The 25,745-nt window shown below is 34.9% G+C and overlaps 1 protein-coding gene across 6 annotated transcripts in view; it reads right to left on the bottom strand.

Moving 5' to 3' along the window:
• ZMYM4 (zinc finger MYM-type containing 4) overlaps nt 1-25,745 on the bottom strand; it is a 158,924-nt gene that overhangs the window by 65,201 nt on the left and 67,978 nt on the right. For 4 of the 6 annotated variants that reach the window (XM_075996460.1, XM_012765248.2, XM_075996470.1 and 1 more), the window contains exon 3: nt 48-572. The exons of the other annotated variants lie outside the window; for them this stretch is intronic. In XM_075996460.1, coding sequence (XP_075852575.1) covers nt 48-572 — 525 coding nt within the window. The remainder of the gene's footprint in view (nt 1-47; nt 573-25,745) is intronic. 6 annotated transcript variants of the gene reach the window in all.

Raw genomic sequence — 25,745 nt, 5'->3', positions numbered from 1 at the left:
CAGTACTTTGTTATTGTGTTTTATGGTTCTATTCCAACAATTATTACCTGCTTTATCAAAAAAATTGCTTTTCAACCTTGAATCCAAATCTTTATGGGGTTTATCCAATCGTTTTTCACGTTCATGATAAGTTAGGTCTCTATTTTTGTCCTTTCCAGAAAATGTCTCTTTGCTGTTTTCTCTCACTAGACTAAAATCTTTCCGTATCGATTTAAAGACAGAAACCTGATCAAACTGTTTAGGAAAGTCTTTTTTTAATTTATTTTGAATTTGTACTTCATTTTCATTGTCTGATTCATGCTGTGTGACACTTCTCTCTACTTCCAAGCTATCATCAGTATGAATTGAAGAAACAAGATTGTCCTTTGAACTAAAATCCTGTTCATCCTCATTGTCACTACCAACGACTGGAATTCCTGCAAGATCCCCAGAGTTCAAAAAATAATCATCTTCATCCAGCAATGAATTTTCAGATCCTGTTTGATTCGGCATTCCATAAGACATGCTGTCAAGGGTAGGAGTTAAGTTGTGGTCTATATCTTCAGACATTTCTGTATCCATGATACCACCACCTTAAAAAGTAAAATACTGTTTAGACAAACGATATTGCTAAAGATGACCACAATTATAAGGTCTGTCTGGTATTTAACCAAATATATATTTCTTCAAACAAAATATAGATAGTATTACCACACTATTCATTTAACACTTTGATGGTGTACATGACTATTTCTGTCTAACAGTTAAGGAAATGGGGACCCAAAACTTGAGAAACTCGGGTAGAAGGAAGGAAGGCAATGTGATACAGAGAAAAGAGCACCAATTTCAGAATCAGACATATCTACGTTGAAATCAAAGCATGATCCTGAAAAATCTATGTGATCCTGAGAAGTAAACTCCCAGAATCTCTTTATCTATAAAACGGCAAATACTCACCTTGGAGATTAATTTGCGGTGAGGATTAGTGACAGTAGGTATAAAAGGCCTACTAACATAATGACTGACACACAGAAGGGAATTGAAAGTAGTAATGATAATTACTATGGTGATTATTCTGGGGAACTGAGATTAGAATCCAGCTCTCTGGTCTCAGAGTCCCATTTTCTCTACACTAATAAACACAGCAGTTAATGTTTACAATGGTAAATATTTAAACATAAAAATAAATTTTATCCTACCTAGAATAAAAAACTGTTTACTGTTCAAAACTATATGCTAACATCTCTCCCATTACAAAATAAAACAAAGAAACCCCTTAGCCCTATATTGCCCTCATTCACCTTTCCTTCACAAACTTGTAGGAAAAAAGTCTATAGTAGTTTGTTTCTACTTCATCTCCTAATCATTAATCCTCTGAGCTTAATGCAATCAGCTCCCAACTTCCCATTTGGAGTTACTTTCAAAAACATCATCAATCTCCTAATGGTCACATCCTTTACATGGCATATCCCTCCTAGATAAAATTCCTTTAACGCACTATATTTCTTCTTACTTTTCTAACTGGCATATTATTTTATTTTATACTCATCTTCCTCTGTTCACATGGCTTCATTACCTTTTCTCTAGGATCCTAGTTCTCTTATTTTAAACATTCAGACTAAGCTTTTGTTCACCTCCATAGCCTTTACTTTTGCTACTAAATTCCTAAAATGGTCCAAGATTTTAGATGCCTGTATTTAACTAGCTCCTATATCCCCTAGAGAATTCCAACTTAATATCTCTGAAATCAAACTCATCATGTTTCCATTCCAAGCACAAATCTCCCTCACTTGAGTAACAGATTCACTAAACCAGCAGTTGGCTCAAGATAGAATTAATTATTCCAATTCTCGTTCTCCATGGACAAATCCTTTCAACTGCTCTGTACTTTTTTTTTTTTTTTGAGACAGAGTCTCATTCTGTTGCCACTGCTAGAGTGCCGTGGCGTCAGTTTAGCTCACAGAAACCTCAAACTCCTGGGCTCAAGTGATCCTTCTGCCGCAGCCTCCCAAGTAGCTGGGACTATAGGCATGTGCCACCACGCCCGGCTAATTATTTTTTCTATATATTTTTAGTTGACCAATTAATTTCTTTCTATTTTTAGTAGAGACAGGGTCTCGCTCTTGCTCAGACTGGTTTTGAACTCCTGACCTTGAGCAATCCGCCAGCCTCAGCCTCCCAGAGTGCTAGGATTACAGATGTGAGCCACCAGCCGGGCCTGTACTGCACTACTTAATCTCTCTAAAACCCATCTCTTCCACTCAGCACCTAAGTCTAACACTCCACATCTCTTCCTGGCCTAGTACAATACCTTCAACAGTGTACTGACTCAATTCACATGAGTATCCAAGAAGCAACCATATTCTTACAAACCCTATGCCCAAATCACATTTAATTGGTCCATGAGTAAGCAAATTATAACTGATAAAAACAGAATGAAGCAAAGATTGAAAATATTAGTGGCATTGGCATCCTAGCTTTTATTTGTTCCTGAAGCCCAGAGGTACCCTTCATGTAGTTGGTTCTTCAACCGTTCCCTGGACTCCATGATCCAATTTTGTTCAGGATGATTTGCGTTGGATTATTTGTAATCAAGTCCTAACTCATACAGAGTCCAAATGAAAGCTTTCCTCAAGTTGCCCTCCTCCCTAAAAGCACCAGAATTATCTAAAACATAAGTGGTACCATATTATACCCCTCCTTTGAGATCCTTCAATAGTTACTCACTGCTTAAAGTATATTCATTCAGTTATTCAGCACATAATTACTAGGAAACCACTCTACAGTAGGTAGGTACAATGATAAGTTTTAGGAATAAAAGGATGAAAAAGATAGTTATGATTCTCCCTCCTCAGAAAAAAAAAAGTAACAGTGTGATGGTGAATAAATAAAAATAATGTGAGCCCATAATGATGTCAAAGAGAAGAGAGAAAAGCCTTTTTATCAGAAGAAAGCTTACTACTAAACATAGGGGAAAAAACTGACTTCAAAAATCACTCTTTTGTACTTTCTAAAATAATTATCAATTTAGACAACAGATGGTAAAACAAATGCTAAAATCTTAGGAGATGCATATGGAAGAACTTACAGGTCAGGCATCATGACATATATAACTTACTTTCACATAATATGCCACACAGAGAGAGATAAGCAGGGAGGGGAAAGGGGGAGAGAGTGATATTACCGATGTTCACTGTACTGTTCTTTCAATTTTTCCATTTATTTGAAAGTTTTCATAATAATAGAAGATTTAGAAGAAACCACAAAGAAGCAAGTGTTCACACACACACGTCCACTAGACTGTAAACAAGTAAAGGTCAGGGTTAGGGCCTTTTCAACATTTTACCATTAGTATCTGACCTTATATTAATAGTATGTGCTCCATAACTTTTAGTGAATAAAGAAATATGCATTTTATGTGTTCAGCGGTTTATGTTCTATAGTATATAAGAAGTCAATACTAAGAAGTAATATTGCAAGCAACTTTTACTATCTTTACAGTTAAATTCAGGATATAGTGTGGGAAGAAAGGGATATAGCCACCTGGAAAAACTAGATCCACAAATCACCCCAAAATAGTTTACAGATATATCTATGTTTAGACATGAAAAAATATTTAAATAATTTTAAAAATACTAAGGAAACCATGGAAGAATTATTTTTAAGTCATAAAGTATGGACAATTCTTTCTCATAATGACACGAAATCCAGAATAAAAGAACAATTTATGAATAAGAATATAAAAGATCAAATTTGACCACAAAAATTCTTAGACAAAAACACAAACCAAATAAAAAGATAAAGGAGGCCGGGCGTGGTGGCTCATGCCTGTAATCCTAGCACTCTGGGAGTGCAGGAGGATCGTTTGAGCCCAGAGTTTGAGATTGCTGTGAGCTAGGCTGGCAACGACACTCTAGCCCTGGCCAACAGTGTGGAACTGTGTCTCAAAAAAACATAAAAACAAAAAAAAAAAGATAAAGGATACACTGGTTAAAAAGATTTTATTGCACTTTATATCACAAAGGGTAATTTCCCTAAGAGATAAAGACAAGACTCACAGTTCAGTAAAAATATAAACAACCAAATACATATATAAAAACAAATGATTTGAAAAAATACTTCACAGGAAGTGAAATACTAAGGTTCAACAAGGAAACACAAATTAATAATGCAACAAGATACTATATTCAGGGGAGGGGAGAAAAAAAAGATACTATATTCACATAGCAGGCTAGTAATAACAAAAGGTTTTGATAATAGTCTTATAGCAATGCCATAGGCCAAAGTTGCGAAACTACGGACCAAGACCAATATATAAACAAAGAAGAGTTATAACAGAGACCTATGCAGGCTGCAAAACCTAAAATATTTACTATCTGGCCCTTAACAGAAAAATCTTTGCCAACCCTTATAAGTGAAATATTATTGGTAGGAGTATAAAGTGGTACAAAACTAATAAAGAGCAAGTAGGCAATACTTCCTACATTTTAAATAAAACTCCTGACTCAACAATTCAAATTTTACAAATTTTTACAAAATTGTTAAAAAACAATGAGGCAACTTTATATGAGTTCCCAAGATCTATTAAGTAAAAATATCAAAGTGAGGAGGAAAAATATATAATATAGTTTTATATTTTATATATACATATATATCAAATGTTACAACTGCATAAAAAATATCCTCCATCGATTGTCCATGAGAAGAAAACTTGGGTGACAGGAAGACAGAAACAGAGTATACATTTCAAAGTATACTCACTTTTATCTTTGAGTTTTGAAGCACATATATCTACTGCCTATTTAAAAATTTTTTTAATCTTTATTTGAAACACACTGGAGATTAAAACTTTCTCAGAGATATCAATTTCTAACAAAGCATCTAATATAAATTTGCAACTTTGGTACTTATCACACAATAAATCTGTAGGTTGCCTACAATCTTACCAATTAAAATGTTTAAGTAGGAAAAAAACAAAAAATAAAAAAAAATTGAATGTTTAAGTACTAGTTACATTAGTTAACTGAAACTGAAATCTTTTCATCCCTGTGGTCCATATAATCAAACTCAGAGACTAGATCTACAGAACAAAACAGAATACTACAATCACAGGTAGGTAAAAGACTTTTTTGTTTTTTTAAGAGACAGGGTCTCCCTGTCACTCAGGAGTGCAGCAGTATGATAATAGCTCACTGTAACCCTCAAATCATGGGCTCAAGCAATCCTCCTGCCTCAGCCTCCCAAGTATCCAGGACTATAGAAAAATTATTTTATTTTTATTTTTGCAGAGATGAGGTCTCACTATGTTGCCCAGGCTGGTCTTGAACTCCTTGCCTCAAGCAATCTTCCCACTTTGGCCACCTGAGTCACTGGGATTACTGGCATGAGGCACTGCACCTGGTCTAAAAGACTTGAAAGCATAAATTACTCATTAAAGATTCCTGGCTGTTAGATGCTGTACATTTACTTGGAGTATTTGAAGAAAAACAAGGACACTATGGCTGGAATTGAATGAATGAGAAGAGTGCTAAAAAAATGAGAAAAGAGAAACAGAGGACATATCTATTAGGAATTTGCAGGCAACAGAAAAAACTGCAATGGATTTAAGTATAAAAGGAAGTCATTAAAAGAATGTAAAGAGGGATTAACATGATTTGATTCATGTTTTACAAGGATCATATGTTTTACATAAGGCTTCTATATACTATAAAGCTGTTCAATGTTACAGGGAGCCAAAGAATGGAAGCAGAAAGACCAGTTAGGAAGTTACTGCAATAATCCAAGGAAAAACCGGTGGCTAAGATCAAGATAAGTAAGGGTGGATGTGAGAAGTGGTCAGATTTGGGTATATTCTGAAGGTAGAGGCATTTCCTGATATGAATATGAGATGCTGGACATGAAAGAAGTCAAGGAGAACACAACAGAATACCATTTCTTGAGATGAGAACACTAAGTGTAGATCAGACTAAAAAGGACAGCATGAGTAGTTTGGATTTGATACCATTAATTTCGATATCCTTATTAATATCTTCAAATGTAGTTAAGAAGAATTCTTGCCAAGTAATGAGATATAAATTTGGGATTCATCAATGAAGAGACGATACTTAAAACTGATGAGAATAGGTAAGGTTACCTAGTGAGTTAATTTATACAGATGGAGGAGAGCAGAAAGGTCCTGAGATACTTTAACATTTAGAAATGTTAGAAATTTAGAAATCTGATAGAAAGGAAGGAATCAGGGAAAGAGACTAAGATGGAACAGCCAATGAGGTAAAAGAAAAATGAGACTGACATCATAAAAGCTAAATGAAGAAAATATTTCAATAAGAAGGGAGTGACCAGGGTGGGCACCGTGGCTCACGCCTGTAATCCTAGCACTCTGGGAGGCCGAGGCGGACTGATTGCTCAAGGTCAGGAGTTCAAAACCAGCCTGAGCAAGAGCGAGACCCCATCTCTACTATAAATAGAAAGAAATTAATTGGCCAACTAATATATATAGGAAAAATTAGCCAGGCATGGTGGCGCATGCCTGCAGTCCCAGCTACTCGGGAGGCTGAGGCAGAAGGATTGCTTGAGCCCAGGAGTTTGAGGTTGCTGTGAGCTTGGCTGCCGCCATGGCACTCACTCCAGCCTGGGCAACAAAGCAAGACTCTGTCTCAAAAAAAAAAAAAAAAAAAAAAAAAGAAGGGAGTGACCAATCATGATGAATGCTGCTCAGATGTTTGCTAAAATGAAGACTAATAATGTATTACTTATACTGGCAAAGCTAAAATGAACTTCTAACTTGACAAAAGCCATATGAGTGGAAAAATGAGTGTACAGGGTGGTCCCAACAGGGACTGTGGGGAGATAACTCAAGAACCACAGTATAAATTATTCTTTAGAGGAACTGAAGGAGTACAGATAATTCTTCAGAGGCACTGAAATTCAACTAAAATCTGGAGTCAATGGAGGCTTTTTGATTTTGTGTATTTTTTGTTTTTTTCATGAAAAATTATTTTAAAGATGAAGAATATTACAGTTTTGAGTATTCTCATGAATGATCCAATAAAGAGGAAATAACTAATGAGTTCAGGAGGAAAATCTCTGTGCAAGACAGGCTGTGATCAGTAAAATGCTTAAAATGCAGGTAAGACTATTAAGACTTTGTGAAAGGAGAATGAAAAAGTTATTTCAAGTAATTTAAGTACAATATTTCATTTGATAATGAAAATAAATTTCTTGATGCCAGGTAAAGTCAACTTTTATTCCTTGTCTTTCTTATAATTAGTCCTTGCTTTAGTGGTATATTGATATTTCTATACTATAGTCAAGAATCATTTCTTTTTAAGTTATAATTACCAACTAAGGAACTCAATTACCACGTAAGTGTACATTGTGAAAAGGCTGTTACTTTCATTTCTAATATATTACTTAATTACTCCTGTACATTTTGTGTTTAATCAAAGCATAATTTTCAGAAATAAAGGAATATCAATAATAATTCAACTTTTAGAAATCATTGTTCTATTGCTGTGCTCAGGTGGAAAATAAAAAAAAAAAAAAAAAAGAAATCATTGTTCTCTAATAATTCCTGAGGTGGCTACTTTTCTCTCTCTTATAAAGGAACAAGGAATCAAAAGAAAACACAAACCCCAAAGAATGTGAAAACAAACAATAAGCATAAAAATGAAGTGATCTTGGTTCATTTTGAATAAAACCTTAAATTGGCATATTTTTGTCACAGAAATATTTCTAAGAGATGATTTGTCATTACTATTCAATAAAATATAATTTCCTAAAAAAAAAAATCTTTAAACTGTAAGATCACAAATGTAATCCAATAGTTCAACAACAGTCAAATAAAGCCAGGAATCATTAAAAATAAAACATAAATGCCTTAAACATTTATTTTTTACTTGAGACATATAAAAGCACATTTGCCGATCATTTAATGATCAGCCAAGACTTTGTTAAATGGCTATGCTAATATGAGTTCTTTCTTGAATACATCATAACCATACATATGCCATCTTCATGACTGCAACTTGGGTTTCTTTAAAGTGGAATGAGAAAGTTAAGACGCACATTCATGTTTTTAATGACTTGCCTAGTCTTTCTAAAGTATTAAAATTATTCACAGAAACAACAACTCACTTTTCAAAGTACTATTAGTTGTAAAAAATGTACAATTGAAATCACATAACTACAATGACAATTACTAATAAACAAGTTTGGGAACAAATACAACTGACTCTTGATAAGCATGTTGAATTGTGTGGCTATGTCTGAAACTACTAGAAGCTCCTTAACAGCCGCTTCAGCTTTCTACCTTAGTGACAGACCCTCATTCCCATCAGGGCACACTTATAGTAAGAGAAAGAATGGTAATCCTATTTATAATCCTAAAGTAAAAAAGAATCTTAGCTATTCCTAGGCCAGTAATCAACTGAAAACTTTTCATGAAAATGGGATAATAATTAGAATGCAACAGTTTAGTCTTCTTTCAAACTGCAAGTATCAATACATTAAGGTACCAATATTTTTTTTAATGGACTAGAACAGAAAGCAAAATGCATCATATAGAATGGCAGTAAGTAATGCTACAAGAAATGTCTGTGTACATATACACACACATATGTCTCAATGTAAAATATATTTCTCAGTGTTTCAAAGTTTAAAAAACAGTTTGAGGCCGGGCGCTGTGGCTCACACCTGTAATCCTAGCTCTTGGGAGGCCGAGGAGGGCGGATTGCTCAAGGTCAGGAGTTCAAAACCAGCCTGAGCAAGAGCGAGACCCCGTCTCTACTATAAATAGAAAGAAATTAATTGGCCAACTGATATATATATATAAAAAAAAAAAAATTAGCCAGGCATGGTGGCGCATGCCTCTAGTCCCAGCTACTCGGGAGGCTGAGGCAGAAGGATCACTCAAGCCCAGGAGATTGAGGTTGCTGTGAGCTAGGCTGACGCCACGGCACTCACTCTAGCCTGGACAACAAAGTGAGACTCTGTCTCAAAAAAAAAAAAAAAACAAAAAAAAAAAAACAGTTTGAGACCAGTGGAATACTTAGATCAATTTTATGGATGTTATAACTTACCAAATGGTGATAAACAAATGTTGACACCTGAAACACCCCTAATAAAAATGAGTTTCATTTTACCAATTTTAATAGTCTACTTATGCACCATTGAGGCTAAAAAAATTATAAGTTTAAAGTATACTGTAAAACACCTTATAAAACAATTTACCATTTGTTCTTTACCATGAGGACAACTAAAGACAACAGACTTTACTTTTCTGAATGATCACTGATGTTTATAATACTATGACAGCAATGACCAAGATCAGAGATATCTATAAACTGATACAAACATTATTCAGTATATACCTAAAAACTGGCATGGATCTATTAAAACTGAAGCACATCACTGCAAGAGACCATACATTTACTGAATAAAACTTTCATATGTTTTATAACATATTTCAGAAAGTATTTTCATCTTCTTTCATAATTTATTTATCACATCAGATTTAGCTGGTATCCCTATCCCTTTCTATTCAGACAAACAAGAATCTATTCAGGCCCTAAACCTAATTTATAATCCTACCCCTTATAATCCAGAAAAAAAGCAATGTTAAAACAATCTTTTACAGGCTTTGTAACTGTAGAGACAGAGTAACATGTACGTTTTGCCCTCAATGGCATCAGTAAATTTATAACAATTTTATTTTGTTACTCTCATAAACTCATTAAACACAAGACACACCACTTCTACTAGCTCATACCATGTGCAACAATGGTCAACAGAGATTTCTAAAAAAATAAAAAGAGAAAAAAATACTACTTGAACAACTTTACCTATAGTAGGAGTTAATAAACTACAGCCCCATGACCCAGAACCTATTCTGGGATGGCCCCAAGCTAAGAATGATTTTACATTTTTTAAAAGATTATAAAAAGAACAAGTATATGTGAGAAACCATATTTGTTGACCACATGAAAAAGTTGCTGACCCCTGACATATAGATTGTACTAGTCACAGAGCACAACCAGCATTATGCTAGAGAAATATATTGAGTTAAATGGGCCTATAAAACTACTTAGAGCAATTATCTATAAAACTATTTCTGAGTTAAACTCAAAATCTTTTATAAATTCAAAATCATGCAGTATTGTTATAATACTGATTATATAACACTCCACTTCTAGCCCTTGGTGGAGTACTGGTCCCAGAATAATCCTCCTGTTGTTAATAACTAAAGAACCAGACACATACATGAAGCATCTCTTTTCTGAGCAACACAAGACTGATCTGAGAAAAAGAAACAAATGAAGTGAGCCCTAGGTACAAGTAGGTTCACCTTGGCTTTCAGCCCGGGAACATTTAGCAAATCCCAGTACAGAGAGGGAAAACTCAAAACAAAGCACATTAAGTCTCACTAAGCTAAGAGACAAGAAAGATAGAAGCTGGAAAAAGTTGCAGTGGCTAATATTTGCTGGTCAAATTACCAAAGATCTTTGCTGATGATATGATATTATATTTATTTAGAAAATCCTAAAGATTCAACCAAGAAACTCCTGGAACTGATCAATGAATTTAGTAATGTCTCAGGATACAAAAATCAATACACAGAAATCAGAGGCATTCATATATGCCAACAACAATCAAATCGAGAACCAAATCAAAGACTCAATTCCCTTCACAACAGCAACAAAGAAATTAAAGTACCTAGGAATATACTTAACCAAGGAGGTAAAAGACCTCTACAGGGAGAACTATGAAACACTAAGGAAGGAAACAGCAGAGGATGTAAACAGATGAAAATCCATTCCATGCTCGTGGATCGGCAGACTCAACATCATTAAAATGTCTATACTACCCAATCTGATCTACAGATTCAATGCAATACCTATTAAAATCCCATCAGCATTCTTCACAGATATAGAAAAAATAATTTTATGTTTCGTATGGAACCAAAGAAGACCCCGAATATCAAAAGCAATTCTAGGCAACAAAAACAAAATGGGAGGAATTAATATGCCAGATATCAAACTATACTACAAAGCTGTAGTAATTAAAACAATATGGTATTGGCATAAAAATAGGAATATTGACCAATGGAACAGAACTGAGAATCCTGATATAAAACCATCCTCATATAGCCATCTAATCTTTGACAAAGCAGACAAAAACATATGCTGGGGAAAAGAATCCCTTTTCAATAAATGGTGCTGGGAAAACTGGATAGCCACTTGTAGAAGGCTAAAGCAGGACCCACACCTTTCACCTCTCACAAAAATCAACTCACACTGGATAACAGACTTAAACCTAAGGTACGAAACTATTAGAATTCTAGAGGAAAATGTTGGAAACACTCTCCTAGACATCAGCCTAGGCAAAGAGTTTATGAAGAAGTCCCCAAAGGCAATCACAGCAGCAACAAAAATAAATAAATGGGACATGATCAAACTAAAAAGCTTCTGCACAGCCAAAGAAACAGTCATGAGAGTAAACAGACAACCTACAGAGTGGGAGAAAATTTTTGCATCCTACGCATCCGATAAGGGGTTGATAACTAGAATATACTTAGAACTCACGAAAATCAGCAAGAAAAAATCAAATAACACCCTATTAAAAAATGGGCAAAGGACTTGAACAGAAACTTTTCTAAAGAAGACAGAAGAATGGCCAACAAACATATGAAAAAATGCTCAACATCTCTAATCATCAGAGAAATGCAAATCAAAACCACAATGAGATATCACTTAACTCCAGTGAGAATGGCCTTTATCAAAAAGACCCTGAACAACAAATGCTGGCGTGGATGTGGAGAGAGAGGAACACTCCTACACTGCTGGTGGGACTGCAAACTAGTTCAACCTCTGTGGAAAGCAATTTGGAGATACCTTAAAGCGATACAAGTGAATCTACCATTTGATCCAGCAATCCCATTACTGGGCATCTACCCAAAAGATCCAATGACACTCTACAAAAAAGACACCTGCACTCGAATGTTTATAGCAGCACAATTCATAATTGCAAGGCTGTGGAACAGCCCAAGTGCCCATCAATCCAAGAATGGATTAATAAAATGTGGTATATGTATACCATGGAGTACTATTCAGCTCTAAGAAATAACGGTGATGTAGCACATCTTATATTTTCCTGGTTAGAGCTGGAACCCATACTACTAAGTGAAGTATCCCAAGAATGGAAAAACAAGAACCACATATACTCACCAGCAAACTGGTATTAAATGAACAGCATCTAAGTGGACACATAGGTACTACAGTAATAGGGTATTGGGCAGGGGGTGGGTGGTGGGTATATACATACATAATGAGTGAGATGTGCATCGTCTGGGAGATGGTCATGCTGGAGACTCAGACTTGTGGGGGGAGGGGGGAAAAGGCATTTATTGAAACCTTAAAATCTGTACTCCCATCATATGCTGAAATAAAAAAAAAATTACGAAAGACATAAATACACAGAGAAAGAGCACTAGAAATTCTTTAGCTAAATAGTAGTGTGCACATGCATAGGGTGAAACTCTGTAAAACTGGGCACAGAACAACTATCAGGGAGCTATAAAGTGAAAAAGTATTGGTGTTTGCACAAGGATGAGGAGACTTTTCAACTCTGGATTAACCTAAATGACTTTGCAACTAAATAAACTGTGGTACAACCTCACAATGGAATATTTAAAAAAAGAGCTATCAACTCATGAAAACATATGGAGGAATCTGACAACATACTATTACACTAAGCAAAAGAAACCAATCTCAAAAGGCTTTATATTGTATGATTTCAACTACCATGTTTCCCCCAAAATAAGACAGGGTCTTATATTTATTTTTCCTCAAGATGACAATCTAGGGCTTATTTTCAGGGGATGTGTTATTTTTTTAAGTACGGTACAACAATCTACATTTATTCAAATATAGTTAAGTCGTCTTCTTCTGGAACATCATCATAACTCTCCAAACCCCAAATTCCATCCTCAATTTCTTGTGACTCTATTTCCTTTAGAACCATTGGCCCCAATCTCTGATGTCCAGCAATAGAGCTCTCATGGGGCAGATGAGAAGGACTGCTCGTCTTCTTTACAACTCCGCGACGAAATGCACGGGTTGTGCAGATACGCTGCGTAGCCACAACCATCACTAGGTCTTATTTTCGGGGTAAGGCTTACATTGCGCAAATGCTTAGAAATCCTGCTAGGGCTTATTTTATGGGTAGGTCTTATTTTGGGGGAAACACGGTATATGACTCTCTGGAAAAGGCAAACTGATGGACACGGTAAATATATCAGTGGTTTCTAGAGGTCGGGAAAAACAAGGATGAAAAGGTGAAGCACAGCAGATTTCTACAGCAGTAAAACTATTATCTATGATACCACGATGATGAATACATATCAGTACACATTTGTCAAAATCTTTGGAATTACCAACACCAACAGTGAACCCTAATGTACACTATGGACTTTGAGTGATAATGATGTGTCTATGTACGTCACCGATTTTAATAAATGCACTACTGTGGGGTTCAGGATGTCCACAGTGAAGGAGGTTGGGTGGAAGGAGTGACAAGGAAACTCTCTGTACTTGCCACTCCATTTTGCAGTAAACCTTAAAACTGTTCTAAAAAACTAAACTAGGCTGGGCGCGGTGGCTCACACCTGTAATCCTAGCACTCTGGGAGGCCCAGGTGGGTGGATTGCTCAAGGTCAGGAGTTCGAAACCAGCCTGAGCAAGAGCAAGACCCCATCTCTACTATAAATACAAAGAAATCAATTGGCCAACTAATATATATAGAAAACATTAGCCGAGCATGGTGGCAAATGCCTGTAGTCCCAGCTACTTGGGAGGCTGAGGCAGGAGGATTGCTTGAGCCCAGGAGTTTGAGGTTGCTGTGAGCTAGGCTGATGCAACGGCACTCACTCTAGCCTTGGCAACAAAGCGAGACTCTGTCTCAAAAAAAAAAACAAAAACAAAAAAAAACTAAACTCTATTTTGAGAAAAAGAGACTTTGTCAAACACCTGGGACAATTAATAAAGATCTCTGAAATGTCACACATTAAGAACAGGGCTAAACTAAATCTACAGTGAAGTCAACCCTCAAGCTGCCCTCACAAGGTTAAAAAACAAGTCTCAAAAAGATCAAACTAACTCAAAGCCAACTATATGTCAGAACAAAATTGAACACTCCTTAAAGAAAGAAATAATAATAAGGGAAAACATGAAATTGGTGACAAGAAAAGTAGAAAATAGATTTTTAAAAAAGGAATATCCAGAACTAAAAAATATATAGAATAAAAATTCACTTGATGGGTTAACAGCAGATTAGACAATACAGGAGAAAATAATAGTGAAAGAGGGAGACAAGGCAATAAAACCTGTACAGAAAGAAACAGAGAAAGAAAAAAAGGTTGGAAGACAATAAACAGAGCATCAGACTTGTGGTACACTATTAAGCAGGCTAACATATGTTCAACTGGAATTGAAAGTGGTGGGTATTTGAATAATTTTTTCCCAAAGTTGTTGAATTTAAAAACTCAGAAAGAAAAAAAGCTCTGTCAACCTAGAATTCCTTATAAAGCAAAAATAATCTTTGAAAACGAGAGTAAAATAAAAATATTTTTAGGCAAAATCTGAAAGAATATCTCACCAGCACAGCTGCATGACAAGAAATGTTAAAGAAAGTTCTTCAGATAGAAGAAATAAGACACCTGATGGAAACTTGGATGTCCACGATGGAACAAAGAACACTGGAAACTGACAATTAAAAACAGAAATGGAAAACCCCAAAATAATAGTTAAAGGGTTCAACCCTTTTCTGTCAGTAACTGATAGAACAACTAATCAGAAAATCAGTAAGAATATAAAAAACCTAAAAAGATACTGTCAGCCAACCTGACCTAAATGACACTTATAAAATGCTATACCCTAAAATGCCAGAATACATATTCTTTGCGAGAACACATGGAAATGGAAGTTACCAAACAGTGCCTATAATAAATTACAGAAATATTGTATGGTAGAATTATCAAATAATGATAATCATATAGAATATACATTCTCACCTCAACAAAACTGTATCAGTAGTCAATAACAAAAGTATATTTGGGAAATCCCCAAATATTAAAAATAAAATACTTACAGGTCAAAGAGGATCACAAGGAAAATCAGAAAATATTATGAATTGAATATGAAAAATACAACTTATCAAAATTTGAGAGGTACAGTAAAACAGTGCTTAAAGGGAAACTAATAGATTTATATGCTTCTATTAAGGAAGAAAAATCTAAAATTAGTGACAAACTTCCACCATATGTAGCTAGAAAAAGATTAAGCGGTGGCATTAGATCAGCGGTGGCATTAGATTCATTGATCCAAAGTACTAGGAACAAATGATAAAGAGAAAACTCTATGGAAAAGAAAATGGACAGTGGAGAAATAGTAATAAAACTAAAAGCAAGACCTCTGAACAGAACAAAATTGATAGACTTTTAAAAAAAGAGAAAAACCATTAAAAAGAGAGAAAAACATACAACTGGCCAATAAGCACATGAAAAGGTGCTCAACATCACTAATCATTAGGGAAATGTAAATTTCAAAACCACAATGAGATATCACCTCACACCCATTAAGATGATTATTAACCCATTAAGATGATTAAAAAGAAAAGAAGAAAAATAGAAAATAACAAGTGTTGAAAGGATGTGGAGAAATTGAAAACCTTGTGCATTATTAGTGCAAATGTAAAATGGTGTACCATCTATGGAAAACAACAGCAGTTTCTCAAAAAATTGAAAATAGAATTACTCAGCTCTAAGAAACAATGGTGACATAGCACATCTTATATTTTCCTGGTTAGAGCTGGAACCCATACTATTAAGTGAAGTTTCCCAAGAATGGAAAAACAAGCACCACATATACTCACCAGCAAATTGGTATTAACTGAACAGCACCTAAGTGGTCACATTGGTACTACAGTAATAGGGTATTGGGCAGGTGGGGGGGGCGGGTATATACATACATAATGAGTGAGATGTGTACCATATGGGGGATGGTCATGCTGGAGACTCAGACTTGTGGGGGGAGGGAGGGAAATGGGCATTTATTGAAACCTTAAAATCTGTACCCCCATAATATGCCGAAATTAAAAAAAATGGAAAAAAAAATAAAAATAAAAAAAAAATAACAACAACAAAAAAAAGAAAATAGAATTACTATAAGATCCCAAAAGAACTGAAAGCAGGGTCTCAAGGAGATTTGTGTTCCCATATTCACAGTAGCATTATAAATAACAGCTAAAAGGTGGAAGCGATCCAAGTGACCAAACGCAGATGAATGGGCAAACAAAATATGGTACATATATATAATGAAGTATCATTAATCTTTGGCCTTCAAAAGGAAAGGAATTCTGACACATGCTACAACATGGATAAACTTTGAGGATATTATGCTCAGTAAAATACATTAGTCAAAGAAAGTCAAGTACTGTATGGCTTCACTTACATAAGGTACCTAGAGTATCAAATTCATATAGACAGAAAATAGAAAGGTGATCGCCACAGGCTAAAAGAAGGGAAAAGATGAGAGTTGTTTTTAATAGGTACAGAGTTTCAGTTTCACAAAATGAAGAGAGTTCTGAAGACTGGTTGCACAACAATGTGAGTATAGTTTACACTATTGAACTGTTCACTTAAAAATGATCAAGATGGTAAATTTCATGTTATATATATTTTACTACAATTAATTTTTTTTTTACATTTTAAGTAATACAAGGAGAGAGAAAGAAAGCAAGAGAGAGTGGAAGGACACAAATTGCCAATATGAGGAATGAAATAAGGGATAGCACTATAGATTTTATAGAAATTAAAAATACTGAAAATATTATAAACAACTTTATAGTAATAAAGTTTAAATTTTATTAACAACTTGATGGCAATCCATAAGAAAAATTAACAACTTTTCAAAAATAAATGACAGTTTAGATCTGCAATGTACAATACAGTGGCTACCTGTTACCTGTGACTACTTAAATTTAAATCTAATTAAATTAAACTTGATCCCAGCCAAAAGGCTGAGAAACAATAAATGTAATTAAATTAAAACTTCAGTTCTACATTCATCTTATTTCAAGTACTCAACAGTCACAGGTGTTAGTGTATACCTTCACAGTATACATATAGAATATTTCCAATATCATGGAAAGTTCTGCTGGATCATGATGACAGGGGAAATACCTGGAAAGGCAAAAATTACCAAAACTGACACTGAAGAAAATAGAAAATCTGAACAGCCCCAGGCTTAGATGTATTTATTAGGTTATTAAGTATGAAATGTGCAATTTCCTTAAATACTAACTTTGACAATTGGTATCTCTGACATTTCACTTTCACACCTCTTGCTTTATAATGTGTAATACCCTTTATTGTGAAGGTATTATACATCCTCAATCTTTCAAATGCATGGATTAGTTTGTGACTATCTTTCAAAGTTTTTTTTTTTACAGCAATTTTTGTGAAAGCATGGATAAGCCAAAAATTCACGTTTTTTCAAATGTGAGTTCTGTCAAGGAACCAATGCAGCACAGACAGCTTGAAATATCAATTAAGTGTCGGGGAAGGATGTGGCTATAATGAATGCACAATCCGCCGATGATTTTAGAAACTCCATTCTGCTGCTTTTAATCTTTTTTTTTTTTTTTTTTTTTTTTTGAGAGAGAGTCTCACTTTGTTGCCCAGGCTAGAGTGAGTGCCATGGCGTCAGCCTAGCTCACAGCAACCTCAATCTCCTGGGCTCAAGCAATCCTGCTGCCTCCCAGAGAGCTAGGATTACAGGTGTGAGCCCTGGTGCTTTTAATCTTGCAAATGAGCCATAGGGGTGACCTGAGACCAAGGTGGATAATGATGAGCTGAAAGCTGTAGTGGAAGTGAATCCATCTCAACCTATGTGTAAATTAGCAGCAAGATCTGACATTACTATTCCAACACAATACTGGACCACTAGAAACAAATCAGCAAGGTAAAGAAGTGGACAGATGGCTACCATGCGAATTAAGAGAAATCATCTCGAAGTTTGCCTTTCTTTGCTGTCACAGAAGTGATTTTTACACCATATTGTTACCTGTGATGAGAAATGGATTCTTTTTGACAATCACAAGTGTTCGGCACAATGGATGAATAAAGATGAAGTGCTGAAACACAGTCCATAACCGAATATTCATCAAGAAAAGCTAATGGTGTCTGGTACTATCCACTATAGCTTCATGAAACCTTTTCAATTGACTACAGAGGGTATCTACTGCAACCAACTGGATGAAATGATCAGGATGCTTATGATTAAGCAGCCAAGACTGGTCAATGCAGACAGGTCAATACTCTTGCAAGACAATATTCAACCACATGTCACTCAAACAACACTGCTACAGCTACAGCAGCTGGACTTGGGAACTCTGTCATCCACTACATTCACCAGACCTTGCACTGACTGACTACCACTTCCTTCCAGACTTTAGACCACTTCTTGCTAGGAAAAATATTCAATACTCAACAAGCTGTAAGGAAACGTCTTTTACGATTTCATAGCCACTCACTCCCTGGGCTCCTTCACTGCTGGCATAATAAAGTTACCACTAAGATGGCAAAATTGTTAATACTTTAGGCGCATACTTTGTACTGCTTGTACTACTTTGTACTGTTTGAGATGTAATAACTATATTTTTGATTCTAAATTGAACATTTCATATTTAATGACCTAATTCTAGTGAATTAAATAAATAAAATACTTGAATAAATAATACCCATCTTACATAAACTCTTTCAGCAAATATGAGAAAGGAATACTTCCCAACTAATTTCATAAGGCCAGTATTGCCTGGGACCAAACAAGGAAAAGACACTACATGACAAATACAGACCAATATCCTTCTTGAACATAGGTGTTTAAAATATTAGCATAAATACTTAAAATATTGGCAAACTGAATTTAGAAATATAAAAACAACTAATAGATCATCACAAAGGATTTATTCCATAAATGCAAAATGGGTTTAATATTCAAAAATCAGTTCATCGCATTAAAGGAAAAAAATAACATGGTCATCTCAGTATACCTAGAAAAAAGCAAGTGACAAAATTTAAAATTAGGCCGGGCGCGGTGGCTCACGCCTGTAATCCTAACACTCTGGGAGGCCGAGGCGGGCGGATTGCTCAAGGTCAGGAGTTCAAAACCAGCCTGAGCGAGACCCCGTCTCTACCATAAAAATAGAAAGAAATTAATTGGCCAACTAATATATATAATATAAAATCAGCCGGGCATGGTGGCTCGTGCCTGTAGTCCCAGCTACTCGGGAAGCTGAGGCAGCAGGATCGCTTGAGCCCAGGAGTCTGAGGTTGCTGTGAGCGAGGCTGATGCCACGGCACTCACTCTAGCCTGGGCAAGAAAGCGAGACTCTGTCTCCAAAAAAAAAAAAATTTAAAATTAGACTCATGAAAATATCTTTCAGCAAACTAAAAAGAAAACAGAAGGTCCTCAACCTGAGAGAAGGTATCTATAAAAAAAAATATGTCTAATAGCATACTTAATAATTTAAGACTGAATGCTTCCTCCCTAAGATGTAAAAAAACAAAGTAAGAATGTCTGTTCTCACCATTTCTATTTAGTATTATACTAAAGATCTTAGCCAGTGTAACAAAAAAAAGGAAAAGAAATAAAAGGTAGCATTTGGGGGGCGGGTAAGTAAAATTGGTTTTATTCACAGATGATGTAATTATCTTTGCAGAAGATTTTAAGGACCCAACAAAAATGTTACTAGGACTAAGAAGTTAGCTTAGGAAGGTCACAAGATACAAGGTCACATACAAAAATAAATTGTATTTTACACTGGTAAAAATCAAGTGGAAATTGAAAGGTTGTTTTTTTTTAAAATCCTTTATAATAAAATAAAAACAGAAATACCACATTTCAAATCAGTCAAGAAAGGATGGATTATTATTCACTGACTTGGAATGGACCAATTCACTATCTTTACAGGGGAAAATTATTCCTCAATTTAATCATACACAAAGGAGTCAGATAATATATATAAAAGATTATATAGAGAGATACAGATATATGAATACTAAATCTAGCAAAATATATGCAAGACTATACTCTGTGAATTAAAAAATATTAATTAGAGGCCGGGCGCAGTGGCTCACGCCTGTAATCCTAACACTCTGGGAGGCCGAGGCGGGCGGATTGCTCGAGGTCAGGAGTTCGAAACCAGCCTGAGCAAGAGCGAGACCCTGTCTCTAGTAAAAATAGAAAGAAATTAATTGGCCAACTGATATATATATGTAAAAAATTAGCCGGGCATGGTGGCACATGCCTGTAGTCCCAGCTACTTGGGAGGCTGAGGCAGTAGGATCACTTGAGCCCAGGAGATTGAGGTTGCTGTGAGCTAGGCTGACGCCACGGCACTCACTCTAGCCTGGACAACAAAGTGAGACTCTGTCTCAAAAAAAAAAAAAAAAAAAAAAAAAATTAATTAGAGATTTAAAGGACACCTAATAGAGAAATAAACTATGCTTATGGATACAAAGATTATATACTTAAAGTATTAATTTTCCCCAACTAATCTACAGATTTAATGTATTCCCAAAGTCCCTGTGGTTTATTTGTAGCAATGTACTTGCTGACTATAAAATGTACATGTATATGTAAACGCAAAGGACCTAAACAGCCAAAACCATTTTTTTATTTTTGAGACAGTGTCTCCTTTGTTGCCCAGGCTAGAGTGAGTGCCGTGGCGTCAGCCTAGCTCACAGCAACCTCAAACTCCTGGGCTAAAGCAATCCTTCTGCCTCAGCCTCCCTACTAGCTGGGACCACCAGCATGCGCCATCATATCCCGCTAATTTTTTCTATATATGTATTAGTTGGCCAATTAATTTCTTTCTATTTATAGTAAAGACGGGGTCTCACTCTTGCTCAGGCTGGTTTCAAACTCTTGACCTCAAGCAATCCGCCCGCCTTGGCCTCCCAGAGTGCTAGGATTACAGGCATGAGCCACCGTGCCCGGCACAAAACCATTTTTAAAAGAATAAAGTTGGATGACTTATACCAATTTTTTAAGTCTGAAATTATTTCAAAGTGAAAAGTTGAAGGTAAAATGATTTTAAAATTGTTATTATCTATAAATTACAACTAAACAAAATAATTTTTAGAATGTCATTTACACTTGCTTAAGAAACTTGAAATACCTAAGGATAACAAAATACATACAAAATGTAAATATGTACTTTGAATATATGAACTTTGAAATACATACTTTGAAAACAACAAAACATTGCTAAGAAAAGTTAAAGACGACCTAAATAAACTGAAAGACCATGCTCTTAAATTGAAGACTTATTGTTATTTAGATGTCAATTCTTCCTAAACTGGTCTATAGACCCAACATGATCCCAATAGGTAAGCCACTTTGTAGAAATTAACAATCTGCTTCTAAAATTTATATGGAAATGTAAAAGAACTAGGACAGCAAAATAACTCTGAAAAATAATGACTTAAGATATCTGCTTTAATGTAAAGCTAAATTAACCAAGACAGTGTGGTTTTGGCCTAAGGACAGACATACAGATCCATGAAACAGAATGAGTCCAGAAATTGACTCAAATATATAGATCAACTAATTGTCAACAAAAGTGCCAAGGTAAATCAATCAAAAAGAATAATCTTTTTAATAAATGTTACCAATACAACTGGATATCCATATACAAAAAAATTTATTTTGACTCTTGCATTACACTATATACAAAAACTAACTTGAAATGGATCATCAACCTAAACATAAAAGCTAAGCCTTTACTGTAAGGTTTCTAGGATAAAAAGCAAGTAAAAATCTTCATGATCTTACGACAGCTTTTTAGAAAGCAAAGGGCAGAGACCATGAAAATATACTAATAAAATGTGGTTTCATCAATATTAAAAACTTGTGCTTTTCAAAGGACACCTTTATGATAATGAAAAGGCAAACCGCAAAATAGATGAACGAATATGGAGAGACATATAGATTTAGATAGATAGATGGAGACAGATACAGAGATATCCCTATCTAATTCTGTCGACTGATCGATCTACATGACATAGACTTGTATCTAAACTATATAAAGAACCCTCACAACCTGATAATATAAGACAAACAACTGAATTAAAAAATGGGTATGTAATCCTAGCACTCTGGGAGGCTGAGGCGGGCGGATTGCTCGAGGTCAGGAGTTTGAAACCAGCCTGAGCAAGAGCGAGACCCCGTCTTTACCATAAATAGAAAGAAATTAATTGGCCAACTAATATATATAGAAAAAATTAGCTGGGCATGGTGGCGTGTGCCTGTAGTCCTAGCTACTCGGGAGGCTGAGGCAGCAGGATTGCTTGAGCCCAGGAGTTTGAGGTTGCTGTGAGCTCTGACGCCACGGCACTCACTCTAGCCTGGACACCAAGCAAGTCTCTGTCTCAAAAAAAAAAAAAAAGAAAAAAGATGTGGCCTTCCTTATTGTTCTTAATGAATTTAAGAATATAAATACATAACAAAAACAGTGATTCTTCCCTAAAGTAATATATAAATGTATGTATTTTCAATTACAGCTCCAAAAAAGTATTTTTGGAAACTGAATAAAATCATGTTAAAATTTAGTGGCTTAAAAGCTTAAAAATTATGAAAAATAAAACTGAGACAGTGGCTTCACCCACAGATAAATGGCTATACTACAAAGCCAGTAAGTATATAGTAATAAAAAGCTTCTTAAAATAAGTATACAAATAATAAAATCAATATGGCACCAATATAGAAATAAATATATTAATAGAATGTAGTCAAAACTTCAAAAATAGATCCCAACATACACAGAACTTAAATATATCTCAGTGGTACTAATTCAGTTCAGTGATTAAAACATTAACTATTAGAATGAAAAGACGAACTATATATATATGGTAGCACAATAAATTACTTATCTGGGGAAAAATGTGGACCCCAATCTTACATCTAAATCAAATAAATATAAATATATGCTAAAATATAAAGACTTTGTATGATAAACCATTATAGAGTACATTATGAAATTTTATTGAAAAGCATTAAAGATTTAAATAATGGAAAGACATTATCAAGTCATATACGAAGACTCAGTATCATAAACATGCCACTTCTCTTCTAGTTGCTTTTCACATGTAGCTCTTGAATTAGGCTAGATTAATCAAGACAATTCCAATGAAATTACCAGCAAATTTTTATTTTATTTTTTGTTAGAAACTTGGTAAGATATTTCTAATATGAACAAAGGAAAGAATAGGCAAAACACTCCTAAGGAACAATTTTCAGGGAAGTGCCCCACCAGATTATCAAGATTTATTAAATAGCTAAATGAATTAAAACAACATGGTACTGGCACAGGAATAAACAAACAAAAAGTCCAGTGGAAAATTAACTGAGAACGTGGGAAAAAGCCCACAGGCATAAAGCAGCTTTGCAAATTACTGGGAAAAGGAGGTAGTATTTGATAAATGGTGGTAAGACAATTTGTTAGCCTTAGGATAAGAAGTAAAATTAGTTCCCAACCCATACCATATAAAAATTAATCTAGCCTAATTCAAGAGCTACATGTGAAAAGCAAAACCAATGAACATTTTAGGAAATAATACATAGCTGTCCCTCTATATCCGGGGGCACTGGTCTAGGGTTCCAGGACTCCTCATGGATACCCAAATCCATGGATGCTCAAGTCCCTTATATAAAATGGAATAGTATTTGCATATAACCTATGCACATCTTCCCATATACTTTAAATCATCTCTAAATTACTTGTAATACCTAATACAATGTAAATGTTATATAAATATTTGTTATACTGTATTGTTTAGGGAATAATGACAAGAAGAAAGTCTGTACACGTTCAATACAGACATAATCAGCCATCTTTTCCCCCAAATATTTTAGATCTGCGGTTGGTTTTACATGCAGGTGTGGAACCCATAGATATAGAGGGCCAACTGTAACTGGTCTTTCTGATCTCAGTCTAGGAAAGATTCTCCTAAATAAAGTAAAAAAAAAAAAAAAGACCCATAAAGGAGAAGACTGATACATTTATTATTATTCAATTACATTAAAATTAATTAATTTCTGTTTATGTGAAGATCTAATAAAGACACAGACAAGACATGAACTATGAGAAGTTATCTGTACCATCTAAAATGGTCAATTTAATGTTCACAATATTTAGAGAATTCCAAAAATTCAATAAGGAAAAGACCAGCAACCCCATAGCAAGTGGGCAAGAGACTTAATTGAACAAGTATTTCACAAAAGAAAAAATAAAAACTAACCAATAAACATGAAACTCAAGTCCCCCAGTTGGCCTAGAACCACAAATGCAAAAACTCAGCCCTCTGTATATGTAGGTTTTACAACCCCAAAACCCAGTACTTTCCATCCACATTTGGTTGCAGCTAAGGAACCCAATACCAATAAGGATGACTGAATTTACTAAAAAGATCCGAAATCCACACATAAGTAGAGCTCTTCAGTTCAAGTCCATGTTGTTCAAGTGTTACCTGGACTAAGGAAATTAAGTTTTGCATTTCTATTAAAGTTAAGAATGTATACACCCTAGGCCAGAGCAATCATTTCTCCATCTATACCCTACATCAAGAATAGGTAAACTACATGCCAAATCCAAGAGCAACTATTGTTTCTGTATAGCCCATGAGCTAAGAATGATCTTTGCATTTTTAATGGGTTAAAAAAAATAAAAAAATCATTTCCTGGCACATGAAAATTATACTAAATTCCAATTTCAGTGTCCATAAAGTTTTATTGGAAACACATACATTATGTCATTTATGTATTGTCTGTGACTATTTTGTGCTACAAAGGCTGAGTTGAACTGCTGCAACAGAGACAAAATGACCTATAAAGCTTAAAATGTTCACTATGTGGCCCATTACAAAAAAGGTTTGCCAACCCCTGCCCTAAAACAATGGATTTTAAATTGATTTTTGACAGAAACTTACTATAAGAACATATCTAACACAGAATTCCATACATTCCATACTTCTCATATGTCATCACAAAACATTTGCAAGAAAGTTTATAGGAGAAAAATTTGCCATATAAAAACTGGAAGCATCAAGAAATCTACAGATAACAGAATGGATTTAAAATTTGTGATTTAATTTTAAATGTAAGATCCAAAACTACAAAACTCCTAGAAGAAAACAGAGGAAAAAGCTTCATGACACTGGATTTGACAATGATTTCTTGGATACGGCACTGAAATCACAAGCAATAAAAGCAAAAATAGACAAATAGATCACTCAAACTTAAAAACTTCTGCATATCAAAGGAAACAATCCACAGAGTAAAAAGGCAACCTAGGGTATAGCAGAAAATATTTGCAAATCATATGGGTTAAGCAGTTAATATCCAGAATATATAAAGAACTCTTACAACTCAACAAAAAACAAATAACCTGATTTTAAAATGAGCAAAGGACTTAAAAAGACTTTTCTCCAAAGAAGATATATAATGGCCAACAAGCATATGAAAAGATGTTCAAATCACTAATCATTAGAGAAATGCAAATCAAAACTACAATGAGATATCACCTCATACTCATTACAACAAACACTATCAAAAATATCTAACAAGGCCGGGCGCTGTGGCTCACGCCTGTAATCCTAGCTCTTGGGAGGCCGAGGCGGGCGGATTGCTCAAGGTCAGGAGTTCAAAACC

This window comes from Microcebus murinus, chromosome 2 (assembly GCF_040939455.1).
Source record: "Microcebus murinus isolate Inina chromosome 2, M.murinus_Inina_mat1.0, whole genome shotgun sequence".
Lineage (NCBI taxonomy): Eukaryota > Metazoa > Chordata > Mammalia > Primates > Cheirogaleidae > Microcebus > Microcebus murinus.
This window is presented reverse-complemented; position numbering and strand designations above follow the sequence as displayed.